Source organism: Onychostoma macrolepis, chromosome 22, assembly GCF_012432095.1.
Source record: "Onychostoma macrolepis isolate SWU-2019 chromosome 22, ASM1243209v1, whole genome shotgun sequence".
In the NCBI taxonomy this organism is placed as follows: Eukaryota; Metazoa; Chordata; class Actinopteri; order Cypriniformes; family Cyprinidae; genus Onychostoma; species Onychostoma macrolepis.
Genome location: NC_081176.1, coordinates 37265503 through 37284086, shown reverse-complemented (window position 1 = coordinate 37284086; position 18584 = coordinate 37265503). Strand labels below are relative to the sequence as shown.

Below are 18584 nucleotides of genomic sequence, written 5' to 3'. Positions count from 1 at the left end.
TTCGAATGACTCTCGCAGTACTTTGATGTCATACACTGACCATTCTGCACAGCGCCACTTAAAATCGAACGCACCTAGAGATATTACAGTGCTCTCACATGATGAGTACATGCCCAGCTAACATATTTCTGTTATAAAAACCTTCTACAGTGTCATTTAAAAACAAAGAGAGACATCAAGAATCGGTGTATGAATCTCAACAATGGTGACAATCAAAAGCTTCATGCTGCAATGCATGCCGGGTATCTAGTCTCTGTGCAGTGAGTACACTTTGACCTTACATTGTGACCATAGTATGAGCTCACATTGAGGGCGCTGTGAGGTTACACTTTTAGCTCACTGCTACCTCACTTCGTGACCTCATCACGAGTATCCTGGGAGCTCATGGTGAGATCACTGTGAGATCAAATTGTTGACTGGGATGACTGGTTATTTTCAAAGCTTTATTATTCACACACTATAAATCTAACACGCTCATTATCAGTTTTGCGTACATCAAACCATTGTCTGCCTAGCACGTTTTTACCCTTCTGTGATTTTTAATTGTTACAGTTGCAAGCTTACAAGAGAGGTGTTAATTTGCACTTTACCATTCAAAGTCTTAAAGAATTAAGTGCCATACTTAATGTGGTGTGCTGAAAAGTAGCTAAATAAGACAATGCATTTACAGAACTGAATGTTATTTTAAGAACATAAATATTAATTGAAGTTATACTTTTATTTCAAATTATATGTTTTTATAATATACACTGAACAAAATTATGAACACAACACTTTTGTTTTTGCCCCCATTTTGAGCTGAACTCAAAGATCTGAGACTTTTTCTATGTACACAAAAGGCCTATTTCTCTCAAATATTGTTCACAAATTTGTCTAAATATATGTTAGTGAGCACTTCTCCTTTGCCGAGATAGTCCATCCACTTCACAGGTGTGGCATATCAAGATGCTGATTAGACAGCATAATTGTTGCACAGGTGTGCCTTAGGCTGGCCACAGTAAAGGCCACTCTAAAATGTGCAGTTTTACTGTATTGGGGGTCTGAAAACCAGTCAGTGTCTGGTGTGACCACCATTTGCCTTACGCAGTGCAACACATCTCCTTCACATAGAGTTGATCAGGTTGTTGATTGTGGCCTGTGGAATGTTGGTCCACGCCTCTTCAATGGCTGTGAGAAGTTGCTGGATATTGGCAGGAACTGGAACACGCTGTCGTATACGCCGATCCAGAGCATTCCAAACATGTTCAATGGGTGACATGTCCGGTGAGTATGCTGGCCATGCAAGAACTGGGATGTTTTCAGCTTCCAGGAATTGTGTACAGATCCTTGCAACATGGGGCCATGCATTATCATGCTGCAACATGAGGTGATGGTCGTGGATGAATGGCACAACAATGGGCCTCAGGATCTCGTCACGGTATCTCTGTGCATTCAAAATGCCATCAATAAAATGCACCTGTGTTCGTTGTCCATAACATATGCCTGCCCATACCATAACCCCACTGCCACCATGGGCCACTCGATCCACAACATTGACATCAGCAAACCGCTCACCCACACGACACCATACATGCTGTCTGCCATCTGCCCTGTACAGTGAAAACCGGGATTCATCCTTGAAGAGAACACCTCTCCAAAGTGCCAGACACCATCGATTGTGAGCATTTGCCGACTCAAGTCGGTTATGACGACGAACTGCAGTCAGGACGAGACCCCGATGAAGACGACGAGCATGCAGATGAGCTTCCTTGAGACGGTTTCTGACAGTTTGTGCAGAAATTCTTTGGTTATGCAAACCGATTGTTGCAGCAGCTGTCCAGGTGGCTGGTCTCAGACGATCTTGGAGGTGAAGATGCTGGATGTGGAGGTCCTGGGCTGGTGTGGTTACACGTGGTCTGTGGTTGTGAGGCCGGTTGGATGTACTGCCAAATTCTCTGAAACGCCTTTGGAGACGGCTTATGGTAGAGAAATGAACGTTCAATTCACGGGCAACAGCTCTGGTGGACATTCCTGCAGTCAGCATGCCAATTGCATGCTCCCTCAAAACATGCGACATCTGTGGTATTGTGCTGTGTGATAAAACTGCACATTTTAGAGCGGCCTTTTATTGTGGCCAGCCTAAGGCACACCTGTGCAATAATCATGCTGTCTAATCAGCATCTTGATATGCCACACCTGTGAGGTGGATGGATTATCTCAGCAAAGGAGAAGTGCTCACTAACACAGATTTAGACAGATTTGTGAACAATATTTGAGAGAAATATGCCTTTTTCTTCGCTTCTGGCTTCGCTACTGTTCAGAAGCTGTTGCTTATTGCTCTGTGCTTTGCTCCCTATTTATATACTTTCCCCAGATCTCTCTAAGATTTTAACTTCAGCAGATCGGGCTTTCTGGGATGGTACTCAAATGGTTCAGGTCATACTTAGAAGGGAGAGGTTATTATGTGAGTATAGGAGAGCATCAGTCTAAGTGGACGTCCATGACATGCGGAGTCCCACAAGGCTCAATTCTTGCACCGCTCTTGTTTAGCCTGTATATGCTCCCACTAAGTCAAATAATGAGAAAGAACCAAATTGCCTATCACAGCTATGCTGATGATACCCAGATTTACTTAGCCTTATCTCCAAATGACTACAGCCCCATTGACTCCCTCTGCCAATGCATTGATGAAATAAACTGTTGGATGTCCCAGAACTTTCTTCAGTTAAATAAGGAGAAAACTGAAGTCATTGCATTTGGAAACAAAGATGAAGTTATCAAGGTGAATGCATAACTTGACTCTAGGGGTCAATCAACTAAAACCAAGTCAAAAATCTTGGGGTGTTTCTGGAGACAGACCTTAGTTTTAGTAGTCATGTCAAAGCAGTAACTAAATCAGCATACTATCATCTCAAAAACATTGCAAGAATTAGAAGTTTTTTTTTTCCAGTCAAGACTTGGAGAAACTGGTTCATGCCTTTATCACCAGCAGGGTGGATTATTGTAATGGTCTCCTCACCGGCCTTCCAAAGAAGACCATTAGACAGCTGCAGCTCATCCAGAACGCTGCTGCCAGGATTCTGACTAGAACCAGAAAATTTGAGCATATTACACCAGTCCTCAGGTCCTTACACTGGCTTCCAGTTACATTTAGGATTGATTTTAAAGTACTTTTACTCGTTTATAAATCTCTAAATGGCCTAGGACCTAAATACATTGGAGATATGCTCACTGAATATAAACCTAACAGACCACTCAGATCATTAGGTTTGAGTCAGTTAGAAATACCAAGGGTTCACACAAAACAAGGGGAGTCCGCTTTTAGCTATTATGTCGCCCGCAGTTGGAACCAGCTTCCAGAAGAGATCAGATGTGCTAAAACATTAGCCACTTTTAAATCCAGACTCAAAACTCATCTGTTTAGCTGTGCATTTGTTGAATGAGCACTGTGCTACGTCCGAACTGATTGCACTATGTATAATCACTTTCTATTCTTAAATGTTTTAAATTTCTTTAAAATAAATTTTTAAATCACTTTGTTTTTATTGTTGTGATTTTTATTATTTTTAATTTCTTATTATTTTTAATGACTATTTCACTTCCTTTTATGTAAAGCACTTTGAATTACCATTGTGTATGAAATGTGCTATATAAATAAACTTGCCTTGCCTTGCCATTAAGCTAAGATTTGAATTATTTATTTTCTTTATAATACTGAGTAAACAACCATCAGAATGTGTGTGGGATTATTTAGCTATAGATGTGAGGAACAGATGTCCCCACAAGGATAGTAAAACCTGACATTTTGATATTGTGAGGACCGTTGGCTGGTCCTCACAAGGGAAATCAATTATTAAAATACTAAATGAAGTTTATTTAAAAATGTAAAAATGCTGACATGTTTCTGTGATGGGTAGGTTTAGGTTTAGTGGATAGCAAATATTGTTAGGTCAGTATAAAACAATAGAAGTCAATGAAAGTCATAGTATAGCAAAATAAACGTGCGTGTGTGTGTGTGTGTGTGAGTTATTTTTATTGTATTTTTTTCTCTCATTTATTACTCATTTATTGACTGCAGTACTATAACAAATATAACAGCGGCAGTACTATAACAAATGTCCATACCAATAAAAAATCTTTTAAAAACTTGCGAGAGATATATAGACAATTTGCTTTGATCTCTTAAAATTGTTTATTATTTTACTTATTTATTGATATTATCCTTAAACCAATATATTTTTTCTCACATCCATGTAGACTGACCAAAACCCCTGTGATGCAGCGCTGCCTGATACTGAGCACATGTGGTCCACAGCTATCCCGGACATTAAGTTCAAAACACACTTTGAAATCTTCAATTTTGACAAGGCCAGTTTAAACAAATCCCATGTTCCACCCATTCAGGTCACGGGTTAATTACAGTACTCCAGATATATGTTACAAACAGATGTCATAATGCATCTGGTGATCATTAAAAGGTTAGAGGTTAATCCCTAAGGTCAAAGGTTAACCCCTGAGGGACCATCCATCAAATATTTGGATATATAGTCCGGACCTAATTACTACTTCTAACAATTGCAGATGCCAACATTAGATACAATCAGTTGTAAAAAGTTGCATAGGAAAGATTACCCGTACTAGTGCCGGTCACAAGTTCCATTTCTGAAATTACAGCCTTCCAGTTCTTTTGCTCGGGGAAATCTACAATCAAAGTCTCTCCCTGAATATCTGTGGAATTTAAAAATAAATTATCAAAATCATTATAAATTCCTCAAAAATATGTACTTACTATATCTACACAAAATCTTTCATTTAATTTATTTTAGTGAAAATCGAAATGTCTTGAATACGCATGCCTAATATTAGTGATTCAATTAAGGCAGCCAGTGCTCCTACCTTTAACAACGCCAATGCTTTTGTGAGTGACTGATCCCCATTGGTATCTTGGAGTAACAACAGACGGCTTCACATAGACTTTGTCTCCAATCTTAATTTTGGACTCCGGACTTGAAGATCCTGAAATGTAAAGAGTGTTACGAAGGTCTGAGAGGAGATTTAAAAGCTGCAACTTAAATGTCATGGACACCCTATAATGATACTTTCTACATTATATTGCCAAAAGTATTGGGACACCTCTCCAAATCACTGAATTCAGGTATTCCAGTCACTTTGATGGTCACAGGTGTATAAAATCAAGCACCTACAGTAGACATGCAGACTGCTTCTACAAACATTTGTAAAAGACTAGGTCACTCTCATGAGCTCAGTGAATTCAAGCATAGTTCCGTGATAGGTTGCCACATGTGTAATAAATCCATTCGTGAAATTTATTCACTACTAAATATTGCACAGTCAACTGTTAGTGGTATTATAACAAAGTGTAAGCAATTGGAAACAACAGCAACTCAGCCATGAAGTGGTAGGCTACGTAAAATCACAGAGTGGGGTCAGCGCGTACTGAGGCACAGAAGTCATCAACTTTCTGCTGTCAATAGCTACAGACCTCCAAACTTCATGTGGCCTTCAGATGAGCTCAAGAACAGTGCATAGAGAGCTTCATAGAATGGGTATCTATGGCCGAACAGCTGCATCCAAGCCTTACATCACCATGTGCAAGGCAAAGAGTGGAATGCAGTGATGTAAAACACGCCACTACTCGACTCTAGAGCAGTGAAGACGTGTTCTCTGGAGTGACTGATCAGGCTTCTCTGTCTGGCAATCCTTACAATTGCAGATGCTGATATTAGATACAATCAGTTGCAAAAATTTGCATAGTAAAGATTACCCGTACTAGTGCCGGTCACAAGTTCCATTTCTGAAATTGCAGCCTTCCAGTTCTTTTGCTCGGGGAAATCTACAATCAAAGTCTCTCCCTGAATATCTGTGGAATTTAAAAATAAATTATCAAAATCATTATAAATTCCTCAAAAATATGCACTTTATTTTTACACTGTTTTTACACAAAATTGTTCATTTATTTTATTTTAGTGACAATCACAGCGTCTTGAATTTGCATGCCTAAAATTAGTGATTGAATTAAGGCAGCCAGTGCTCCTACCTTTAACAACGCCAATGCTTTTGTGAGTGACTGATCCCCATTGGTATCTTGGAGTAACAACAGAAGGCTTCACATAGACTTTATCTCCAATCTTAATTTTGGACTCCAGACTTGAAGATCCTGAAATGTAAAGAGTGTTACGAAGGTCTGAGAGGAGATTTAAGAGCTGCAATTTAAATGTCATGGACACCCTATAATGATACTTTCTACATTATATTGCCAAAAGTATTGGGACACCCCTCCAAATCACTGAATTCGGGTAATCCAGTCACTGTGATGGCCACAGGTCTATAATATCAAGCACCTACAGTAGACATGCAGACTGCTTCTACAAACATTTGTAAAAGAATGGGTCACTCTCAGGAGCCCAGTGAATTCATGCATGGTACTGTGACTGCTATTATAACAAAGTGTAAGCAATTGGGAACAACAGCAATTATATGGCGTTATTTTAATGACAAATGTTGAGAGCGCATTATTGTAGCGCGAATGCAGAGCCATCCCAAGCCTTTATGAGGCCCTAAGCAGAATTTAATTTGGGGGCCTCTCGGTGCCGCCAATATTCCAGTCAACACGTGACATCACGTGATGATCACAGTGACATCACAGCATTCTCATACGGTGATACTCACAGTGTGAGTAATATGTGAGCTCATTGTGAATTCAAAATGTTGAGCAGGTTGAAAGGAGGCAGTTCAAATATTGATCACTTGGGGGCATTCTACTTCCTGTTTCTCAACTCTATCACAGTAGGTGCGTTTGACTTTAAGCAGCGCTGCACAGAATGGTCAGTGTATGACATCAAAGTACCGCGAGAGCGATAAGAGATCAGATGGATCTTTATGCTTTCGAATGACTCTCGCAGTACTTTGATGTCATACACTGACCATTCTGCACAGCGCCACTTAAAATCAAACGCACCTAGAGATATCACAGTGCTCTCACATGATGAGTACATGCCCAGCTAACATATTTCTGTTATAAATCCTTCTACAGTGTCATTTAAAAACAAAGAGAGACATCAAGAATCGGTGTATGAATCTCAACAATGGTGACAATCAAAAGCTTCATGCTGCAATGCATGCCGGGTATCTAGTCTCTGTGCAGTGAGTACACTTTGACCTTACATTGTGACCATAGTATGAGCTCACATTGAGGGCGCTGTGAGGTTACACTTTTAGCTCACTGCTACCTCACTTTGTGACCTCATCACGAGTATCCTGGGAGCTCATGGTGAGATCACTGTGAGATCAAATTGTTGACTGGGATGACTGGTTATTTTCAAAGCTTTATTATTCACACACTATAAATCTAACACGCTCATTATCAGTTTTGCGTACATCAAACCATTGTCTGCCTAGCATGTTTTTACCCTTCTGTGATTTTTAATTGTTACAGTTGCAAGCTTACAAGAGAGGTGTTAATTTGCACTTTACCATTCAAAGTCTTAAAGAATTAAGTGCCATACTTAATGTGGTGTGCTGAAAAGTAGCTAAATAAGACAATGCATTTACAGAACTGAATGTTATTTTAAGAACATAAATATTAATTGAAGTTATACTTTTATTTCAAATTATATGTTTTTATAATATACACTGAACAAAATTATGAACACAACACTTTTGTTTTTGCCCCCATTTTGAGCTGAACTCAAAGATCTGAGACTTTTTCTATGTACACAAAAGGCCTATTTCTCTCAAATATTGTTCACAAATTTGTCTAAATATATGTTAGTGAGCACTTCTCCTTTGCCGAGATAATCCATCCACTTCACAGGTGTGGCATATCAAGATGCTGATTAGACAGCATAATTGTTGCACAGGTGTGCCTTAGGCTGGCCACAGTAAAAGGCCACTCTAAAATGTGCAGTTTTACTGTATTGGGGGGGTCTGAAAACCAGTCAGTGTCTGGTGTGACCACCATTTGCCTTACGCAGTGCAACACATCTCCTTCGCATAGAGTTGATCAGGTTGTTGATTGTGGCCTGTGGAATGTTGGTCCACGCCTCTTCAATGGCTGTGAGAAGTTGCTGGATATTGGCAGGAACTGGAACACGCTGTCGTATACGCCGATCCAGAGCATTCCAAACATGTTCAATGGGTGACATGTCCGGTGAGTATGCTGGCCATGCAAGAACTGGGATGTTTTCAGCTTCCAGGAATTGTGTACAGATCCTTGCAACATGGGGCCATGCATTATCATGCTGCAACATGAGGTGATGGTCGTGGATGAATGGCACAACAATGGGCCTCAGGATCTCGTCACGGTATCTCTGTGCATTCAAAATGCCATCAATAAAATGCACCTGTGTTCGTTGTCCATAACATATGCCTGCCCATACCATAACCCCACTGCCACCATGGGCCACTCGATCCACAACATTGACATCAGCAAACCGCTCACCCACACGACACCATACATGCTGTCTGCCATCTGCCCTGTACAGTGAAAACCGGGATTCATCCTTGAAGAGAACACCTCTCCAAAGTGCCAGACACCATCGATTGTGAGCATTTGCCAACTCAAGTCGGTTATGACGACGAACTGCAGTCAGGACGAGACCCCGATGAAGACGACGAGCATGCAGATGAGCTTCCTTGAGACGGTTTCTGACAGTTTGTGCAGAAATTCTTTGGTTATGCAAACCGATTGTTGCAGCAGCTGTCCAGGTGGCTGGTCTCAGACGATCTTGGAGGTGAAGATGCTGGATGTGGAGGTCCTGGGCTGGTGTGGTTACACGTGGTCTGTGGTTGTGAGGCCGGTTGGATGTACTGCCAAATTCTCTGAAACGCCTTTGGAGACGGCTTATGGTAGAGAAATGAACGTTCAATTCACGGGCAACAGCTCTGGTGGACATTCCTGCAGTCAGCATGCCAATTGCATGCTCCCTCAAAACATGCGACATCTGTGGTATTGTGCTGTGTGATAAAACTGCACATTTTAGAGCGGCCTTTTATTGTGGCCAGCCTAAGGCACACCTGTGCAATAATCATGCTGTCTAATCAGCATCTTGATATGCCACACCTGTGAGGTGGATGGATTATCTCAGCAAAGGAGAAGTGCTCACTAACACAGATTTAGACAGATTTGTGAACAATATTTGAGAGAAATATGCCTTTTTCTTCGCTTCTGGCTTCGCTACTGTTCAGAAGCTGTTGCTTATTGCTCTGTGCTTTGCTCCCTATTTATATACTTTCCCCAGATCTCTCTAAGATTTTAACTTCAGCAGATCAGCACAGTGCTCAAACAACACATTTTTTGGAAAAAGAAGACTCTTTGCCTCCCACTGCCAGCAGCTTACATTCCGGAGACGGGAAAACATAGCTGTCTACATTCAAATAGACGAGAGAAAATGCCTCTCGTGGAATCTACTTGCTGCGTGAACTGCCACAGACTTCTAAAAAGGACTGTGGTTCTTGAAACAAAGTTATTTGCTGGACTTCCAAAACAGGCGGAACACACAGCAGACGGTCATCATGGACCCCCTCAGCATTCAGCCGGTGAGTCCTGTGAATCTCAACAGTTTATACCAAATATAGAGAAACAAGCTGAAACTGATCGACAGACTAATCGATGGCACAAACAGGGAGCGAGACCCAAAGGCACTCGAGACATCAGATTGTCACGAGTATCTCGTATTGCTGCCGTAGCATCCTCTGATAGTGGCTCTATTACCAGGAACATCAGTAGCAGGACTACAACTACATGCTGCTTTCCTCAAGCAACCATCTCTGATGTGAACAAGGAACTTCAAAACATTCTGATGAAGCACAAGACTGCAAATCGAGTCATCATCCATGTGGGGAAGAATGATATTCGGAAAGAGCAGTCAGAACTCAAGAATCAACTTAAGAAGATTTCAGTGAACTCTCTGAAACACTTCAAAGACTTGAAGTTCAGTCGTTCATCAGTGGACCACTCCCAGCAAGGGGAACTAACATGTTTTCACGGATGCTTGGGCTGAATACATGGCTACAAAGAACCTCCAGTATAAAAGGAGTCTTCAACTTATCAACTAAAAATGGCACAACCACCAAAGACTGCAGACCCAGCTCTCCCTCCTCCTGTGAGAGCTCTCCGACTGCTGCCACAACGCCAGGCCCAAACCCTCCTCCATCGGCTGTAGGTGAACCAAAAACAACTGATAACAGCTCTCAGTGATATGTGTCGGGTCCCCACTATATTAGCAGCAACACTCACAAATGTTCACAGAACAAGCGGGAACCCAGTGTGCCTGTAGCTTTCTATATTTCTGTTTTATCACGTGATAGAAAGTCTAAGGCCTTCTCAAGCCGTACGGCTGATCCATCTAATCTGCGCCCTGTAATGCATCAATCTAAGATTGCTGTAGAGACAAAATGCAATTCCATCCAGTTAGCATTTTTAAATATTCACTCCCTAAAAAATAAATAATTTCTGATCAATGATTTAATAACCACAAACAACCTGGATTTTATGTTTCTAAATGAAACATGGCTAGAAGCTGCAGTGCAACAGTCTTCAATGAAACAGCCCCTCCTAACTTTAATTTTACAAGTGTCTGCAGGGCTGTTAGGAGAGGTGGAGGTGTAGCTGCTCTATTTAAAGATGTTTGTCATTTGGTCAGTATTTGTCTTTTGAATACCTAGGTATTGTGCTGAAAGGTGCTCCACACATTCTGTTTATCATTATTTACAGGCCTCCAAAATACTCTCCAGCCTTTGTTGAAGAGTTCACAGAACTGTTATCAATGATTTCCTCAGAGTTTGACTGTTTTGCTATTGCAGGGGATTTTAATATTCACATAGATAATGCAGAAATCAAAACTGCTTAAAAATTATAACTGTTTTAAACACTTTTGACCTGATTCAGCATGTGCATGGACCCACACACAATCGTGGACACACTCTAGATTTACTCATCAGTAGAGGTCTAGACATTTCATCCATTGTTATTAAGGATGTAGCACCATCTGATCACTTCTGTATTGTCTTTGATAAATCGATCTCTGTTGCCACTGAATCTAGATATGTCTCTGTCAGAAAGAGATGCATTAACGAGAACACTAGTTGCGCTATTTATGAAGGCTATATCTTTAACACCAAGCATTTCTGCAGACTCTGTTGATCTTCCCCTGGATTCATTTAACTCAAAAGTTGAGAATGTTATTGATGATATTGCTCCTGAAAAAGTAATTAAGAAGTCTGGCAGACAAAGATCATCTTGGAGATAATCAACAGCAGTTCAGAGTATGAAAAGACAATGCAGAATGTGCGGGTGTGGCAGAAGATGAAACTTGAAATTCACTATAGCATCTATGAAGACAGCCTTCATGCTTTCAATGTGGAACTAGCGACAGCTAGACAGACCTTCTTCTCAAACCTTATAAACAGTAACTTAAACAACTCTCGCACTCTTTTTGCTACTGTGGAGAGACTGACAAACCCCCCAAGTCAGATTCCCAGTGAAATGCTCTCCGACAGTAAATGCAATGAGTTTGCTTCCTTCTTTTCTGAGAAGATCAATAATATCAGAAAGGAGATTGGCACATCTTCTAGTTATGCAGAGGTCACACAGATTCGACCACAATTTCAAAGAGAAATGACTATGTCTGTTTTTGAAGCAATTGATAACAAAATTTTGGAAGAAATAGTACAGCACCTTAAATCGTCAACCTGCTATCTTGACACACTTCCCACATCTTTTTTTCAAAAGTGTGCTTAACTGTTTAGAAGCAGATCTCTTAGAAGTGGTGAACGCCTCATTATTTTCACAGACTTTTCCAAACTCCCTGAAAACTGCAGCTGTTAAGCCCCTTCTGAAAAAGCACAATCTTGATAACACCATATTGAGCAATTATAGACCAATATCAAATCTTCCTTTCATAGGTAAGATTATTGAAAAGGTACACAGTAAAACCTCCAGTGTTAAATCAACACTCCCAGTCTATATATAATCCACACTCAGAGTGTTAAAAAAGTAACACTGAAGCAGTGTTAAAGTTAATGGGATAATTAGTTTAGTAATTGAGTGATGATTGAACATTAATGAAGAACACCTGCTGTTAACAAACTGAATCACTGAAAGAAAGAGAAAGAAGAACAGAAAAAAAAGAGACGAGATGAGCAAAAATACAAGAACTACAACTGACTTCAGCCACAGCCTCAGATGAAATCAACACAAGATAAAAGAAGACATTAAATCTCTCAAGATCTCAGCAGAGGATGATTAAACAACTCCATAAACAGCATCACCAGCTTCACACGTTACTAACCAGATTGACTTTAGATGTTGATGTTTTAGTTTTGTTTGAATTACCATTATCGAGGTCAGTGTTTGCTTTAGTTGGGTTCTCGACCCTTGACTTAAAACATTACAATTACTTTGGCTGCCGTAACTGTGTGTTTGTTTAGACATGCTTTTTAAGGCAATCGGGTGTTGATGGTTAGACTTCAATAAAATCAAAATAGCAAAACAAAAAGAAATAGTAAGAATAAAAGAAAATATTAAGACAGCTGCATAATTTATTCATGTCGCATTGCATGTTGGGATCCATGGATGAGTTTTGATTGGTGCTCCCAGAATGCACTGTAACATGGAGCTTTATGTTGATTCTCACCATTGTTGAGATTCATTCACTGATTCTTGAAGTCTGTTTGATGAAGAAAAGCAAAACTTTCAGTACAGAATAAATTTCAAAAGTCTTTCAGAGTAATCTTAAAACTATGTATATCATAAATTCAATAACAAAGTTAGCTAATAAATCTACCAGTGACTATTCTAAATTAAGTCAGTTATTCAAGCTACTATACACTGATTACATCTTTATTGAAATGTAACCAGCCAATGATCACATTTTCTTTTGGCCTTTTGTTTTTCTTTTTTGCTATAACTAACATCTTTTATCTTGTGTTGATTTCATCTGAGGCTGTGGCTGAAGTCAGTTGTAGTTCTTGTATTTCTGCTCGTCTCGTCTTTTACTGTTCTTTCTCTTTCTTTCACTGATTCAGTTTGTTAACAGCAGGTGTTCTTCATTAATGCTCAATCATCACTCAATTACTAAACTAATTATCTCATTAACTTTAACACTGCTTCAGTGTTACTTTTTTAACACTCTGTGTGTGAATTATATATACACTGGGAGTGTTGATTTAACACTGGAGGTTTTACTGTGTACCATTTTATTACATAACAGTAAAATAATGCTTAAATTGTCCTTAAAATAGGCTATAGGAAATAAAAGAATCCATACAGGCCTACAGTTGCTTTATGTTTGTTTATGTTTTTTTGTTTGCTTGTTTGTTTGTTTGTTTTTTCTTCATCTGCAGCAATAAAGTAAAACAATGTTTGATGGTTAGGCTACAGGTTGTAGCAATGCATTAATAATCAGTCTGAGCTGAACAACAGGGAAACTAAACTCCTGCTAAGCGTGACAAGTAGCATGACAAAGATTTGTCAAGTTTATAGTGAATTTTGAGTTCACACAAATTTATCTAAACTAAATGAATGTGTTTTAACAGGTTTCCAGCTTTTAAAATGAATGTTTTCAAATAGGAACAAATAAACACCAACAAAACTACGAATCACAAAAAATATCCCCGCAAAAATGACACAACAGGCTCAGTTTAGAGGTTTAGTATAACAACAACAACAAACTAATACTATAATAATAATAACAACCCACCTGTTTTTAGTGGAATAAACTCAGCAAACTCATGTCACTCGCGTTAAAGGAAGCATTAACAAAAACTGTGGGCTGCTTACTCACTATGTCACTCTCTCACGGTTGAAAAAAAGCATTTAATTTTTAATTTACTTGTCCAGCCAAATTAATTATAGGAAGGACACTGGAAATTTGGCAATTAGATGTTTTAGTAATGAAAATTATCTACATGAAAAAATTGTGAGCTCAAACAATTTTTACCCCACAGTTAATGTACTCTGCTTTTGCATTGTCTCCAAAACGTGAGAAGTCACACCAAAAGACAGTAACTTCCACATTATCGATATTTTGTTGCTGATCACCATTTACAAAATCTTTATAGTAACACCTGTATAAAATATATCTCATATAGGCTATTGCAAATAGTAATGTGACTGTATTAACTGTTTTTTTTTTGTTTTTTTTTTGACCGTAACAAGCAGACTGAATGTTAAACATGTGAGTGGATACCGTGGATACCAATTTATTTGCTATGCTCAGTAACGTAAAAGAATGCTAGATATAGCATAATTGCTTTTATATTGACTTGTATGAAATAGCCTAACCTAAAAGAACGACTTGTGGATTAATGTGAACGCCAGTAAGCAGGAATGCTCAGAATGCTTGTGAATTAAACATCTCCGACGACGTTCAACACCATGGATAGATTTTATCGGGTTACAAGAAAAGGTAGGATATGAATTTAATTGCGAACTGTTAGGCTACTGATTTTATGATTGATCATGCTAGCAACGGCATTCGAGTCCACACGCGTCCAACTAGAAGTGACAGCCTACATTAGAAAAAAAAATCTTAAAATGTTATATTCACGATTACGTATTGCTGCCAAGGTCTAGTCTTTACAGTGATTTGTTATATGGAGCTGTTTGGTAGATCGCGATTTATCTAATTTGTTTGTCTACACCGTAATTTAAATGCAGCAGACTTTAATGGACAGTAAAAAAAAGGCAGAACACCATAACTTAATTTTGACATGCAGTTAAACAAAGGCAGAACGCCATAACTCAATTTGAGCGTTACAAACAAAGTGAAAGAGCGGTAATTGGTGTTCTGCCTTGGTTTCTCCGGGGCTTTTTGAAGTCACGGTTGAGACGACCCATGATTTTCTCAGAAAAAACAACAAAATTGACTCAAGATACTTATGCACATGATAAAGGATTTATTGAATGTCCCAAAAATATCAATAACTAATTTTCTACATAAATTGAAGCTACGGTCTTTTGCCTTTGCACGGCAGTATTGATAACAGAATCATGAATATTTTATTGGCCTTTGCGAAGTACGCAATAAATTTCAATAGATTAGCACGCCGTGATGAATGTTAGTTGCTGCTTCAATTCAGTACGTTACATGACTGCCCCCTACTGATCTTGTCTTTCTTGTGTTAGAGCATTCCCTGTGGTCCTGCGTAACACACCGGCGTCAAGTGTGACCCCTTTCCTCTGTGCACCCAGATCTGTAGGCTACTCTTGGGGGGCCTCTGGTGGCCATGGGGCCCTAAGCAGCCGTTTAGTTCACTTATGCCTTGGGCCGGCTCTGCACCAAAAGCATATTAATAGAATGCACTAGTGCGAATATCTCCGCTCGCACGTGGATTTCCTTTGCTCTAGCACAAAACCAGACGCACACGCTCAGATACACACTGCTCTCAGCCAGAGAGAGTGTGCACACTTAAAACATGTCTTTCCTCTCACAAAACTGTGTCCTGTCTGTGCACTCAGAAATCTCTCTGTGCTCATGCACTTTACATTAATACATTCCGCACCTGAATTAAACGTTGTCAAAAGCTATCATTATGCATTTTTGCAAAAGTAGGCCTAGTCTCAAAACAGATTTGTTCAGGGCCTTTCCTTGATTTTTTTATTGTTGTATTTCTGTTTTAATATAATAACTAATTATTGTGCTTTGTTTTACTACTTCATCTCTTTTATGTTTGTATTTTGTTATTTTCTGTGAATGCACATATGCATCTCTCTGTAAAGTACTTTGTAAACACTGTTTTAAAAGGTTCTATATAAATAAGGGGTAACACTTTAGAATAGGGAACACTTATTCACTATTAACTATGACTTTTCCCTCAATAAATTCCTAATTTGCTGCTTATTAATAGTTAGTAAGGTAGTTGTTAAGTTTAGGTATTGGGTAGGATTAGGGATGTAGAATAAGATCATGTAGAATAAGGCATTAATATGTGCTTAATTACTAGTGGTAATAAATGGCTAATATTGTAGTAATATGCATGCTAATAAGCAACTACTTAAGAGACCCTAAAATACAGTGTTACCAAATAAAGCTTTAAACAATTAGACCTCCAACACTGACTGATGAAAATACTATGTAAAATCTAATTGGCTGGGAGGAAACTGAACATGGAATTCTTTTGACAATCAAAGATGGATCTTTACTTTCTTTCCAGTTTAATAATATTTAGCAATGTTAATTAAATGTAGCCTATATTAGAAATGAATAGGAATTGAGTGCTTGGATGATTTGTACATACTGTATAACCTCTGCCCAACTGGTTGGTCTCATAGTCATTTCTAAACAATTTATTTAAACATACATATTACATCAACATATTATAGCCTATGGCTCTAAAGACTTCAAGATCAATGTAATCATAATAGTCCTATGTCAGATACCTCAACTGAATTTAAAATGATTCTCATGATTCTTAAAATGAAATTCTCAGTTGGTATGATGGGAATAATAAGTAACAATTCCTATCAAATCAACATCAAATGCAAAAATAGATGTAATTAAGATAACCTATATATTCACGATAAATGTTCTGAATTCTGAATAGCATTTTTTTTCATTTATTTATTTTTTTTCTGCTCTAATTTTAGTTATATCATATCATATCATATCATATCATATCATATATGTATATATACAGATATTGTCACGAATCCTCATATGGACATTCAGGATGATCAGATTAGGATGACTGGACGGGCGTTCCAAGAGCTGGTAGCGCAGGTGTCCGAGCTCTCCACACAATTACAACAGCTGAAACTACCCGCTGCGCCACCCACGCCGCTGATGCCCCTGAGACCAGCGCCTGAGTTAACTCAGTCTGAACCATGTTTACCCACTCCGGAGAGGTATGATGGGGAACCCAACATGTGTAGGGCATTCTTGACCAAGTGTTCTATGTTCTTTTCCCTTCAGCCACTTACGTTCGCAAGGAGACATCAAGGGTGGCATTCGTTTTGACACTCCTGACGGGAAAGGTGGCGCTATGGGGTACGGCGTGTGGGAGAACCGACATCCGTGCTGCTCCTCGTTCCACCGCCTGTCTACAGAGATGAGGTCAGTATTCGATCCGCCGTGACTGGGCGCGAGGCAGCCAGAAAACTCGCCGATCTCCGCCAGGGTGAGCGGTCGGTTTCTGATTACTCCATCGAGTTCCGAACCCTGGCGGCGGAGTGTGGGTGGAACGAGGAGGCGCAGCGGGACATTTTCTTGCATGGGCTGGCTGATCGCATTCAGAAGGAGATTTGTCTGCTGGACTTACTGGACAGTTTTGAGGATCTCGTGGTTTTAACGCTACGTGTGGATTCACATTTTCAACAGCTAAATCGACGGGCCCACAATCAGCCGTTTGCGAGCCTTCCCGAGGTTTCTTTTGAGACCAAGAATGCGATCAGCCATTCTACGGACGTCGAGCCCATGCAGATTGGTAGAGCTCGGCTTTCCTGGGAGCAGAGAGATCGCCGCAAAAGACAAGGGTTATGCCTTTACTGCGGAGCTGCGGGACATGTTTTGATGGAGTGTCCAGTAAAAGATCGAGCCCGACAGCAGAACTGAGGTTACTGTCGGGTGGAGCTTCGTTGGACAAACCCTCAGCAAGTACTCTCCTCCCGGTGAGATTGCAATGGGCAGCCAAGGACTATGAGTGCAGCGCCCTCGTCGACTCCGGGTCTGAAGGTAATTTTATGGACACTGCTCTAGCCGGACACCTTCACATTCCCATGATTCCTCTGGTTCGGCAGATTTCTGTCAGGGCACTTAGTGGATTATCGCTGCCCAGCATTACTCACTCCACGCCCAAACTTACTCTCGTCACCTCAGGCAATCACTCTGAACGTATCAAGTTTTATATCACTGACTCTCCTCTGGCCCCCATAGTATTGGGCCATCCTTGGCTCACCCAACATGGCCCTACGGTGAATTGGAGACAGAACTGTGTGACGGCGTGGAGTGAGAGATGTTATGCCTCGTGTCTTGTGTCTGCTTGTTCCCCTGTCTCTTGTGTTTCGTTGCAGGATGAGGTGGCGAACCTGTCTAACGTGCCCAGGGAGTACCACGACCTGAAGGAGGTGTTTAGTAAGTCCAGGGCTGCTTCTCTTCCTCCACACCGTCCCTACGACTGTGCCATAGATTTAGTCCCAGGTACTTCTCAGCCTAAGGGAAGGTTATATTCGCTTTCTGCTCCTGAGTGGAAGACCGCGTTTAATACCCCCAGGGGGCACTTTGAGTACCTGGTTATGCCGTTTGGGAGACCCTGGTCCCACATAGCGCTAGATTTCGTTACTGCCCTCCCTGGGCAATACGGTTGTTTTAACCGTAGTGGACCGGTTCTCGAAGGCGGCCCATTTCATTCCCTTGCCCAAATTGCCCTCAGCCAAGGAGACAGCGGCTACTGTCGTGAATCATGTCATTCGCATTCATGGCCTCCCGATGGACGTGGTTTCCGACAGGGGTCCCCAGTTTGTATCCAAATTTTGGAGAGAATTTTGTCATTTACTGGGGGCAACTGTGAGTTTGTCTTCGGGGTTTCACCCTCAGACCAATGGTCAAACTGACTGGGCCAACCAGGATCTCAAGAGGGTATTGCGA

At 40.3% G+C, this 18584-nt stretch overlaps 1 protein-coding gene across 1 annotated transcript in view; it reads right to left on the bottom strand.

Moving 5' to 3' along the window:
• The window catches only part of LOC131531081 (uncharacterized), a 54949-nt gene that overhangs the window by 2208 nt on the left and 34157 nt on the right, over nt 1-18584 (bottom strand). The window contains exons 5-8 of the mRNA XM_058761628.1: nt 6038-6157; nt 5765-5860; nt 4876-4995; nt 4612-4707 (exon numbers count right to left, since the gene is read on the bottom strand). Coding sequence (XP_058617611.1) covers nt 4612-4707; nt 4876-4995; nt 5765-5860; nt 6038-6157 — 432 coding nt within the window. The remainder of the gene's footprint in view (nt 1-4611; nt 4708-4875; nt 4996-5764; nt 5861-6037; nt 6158-18584) is intronic.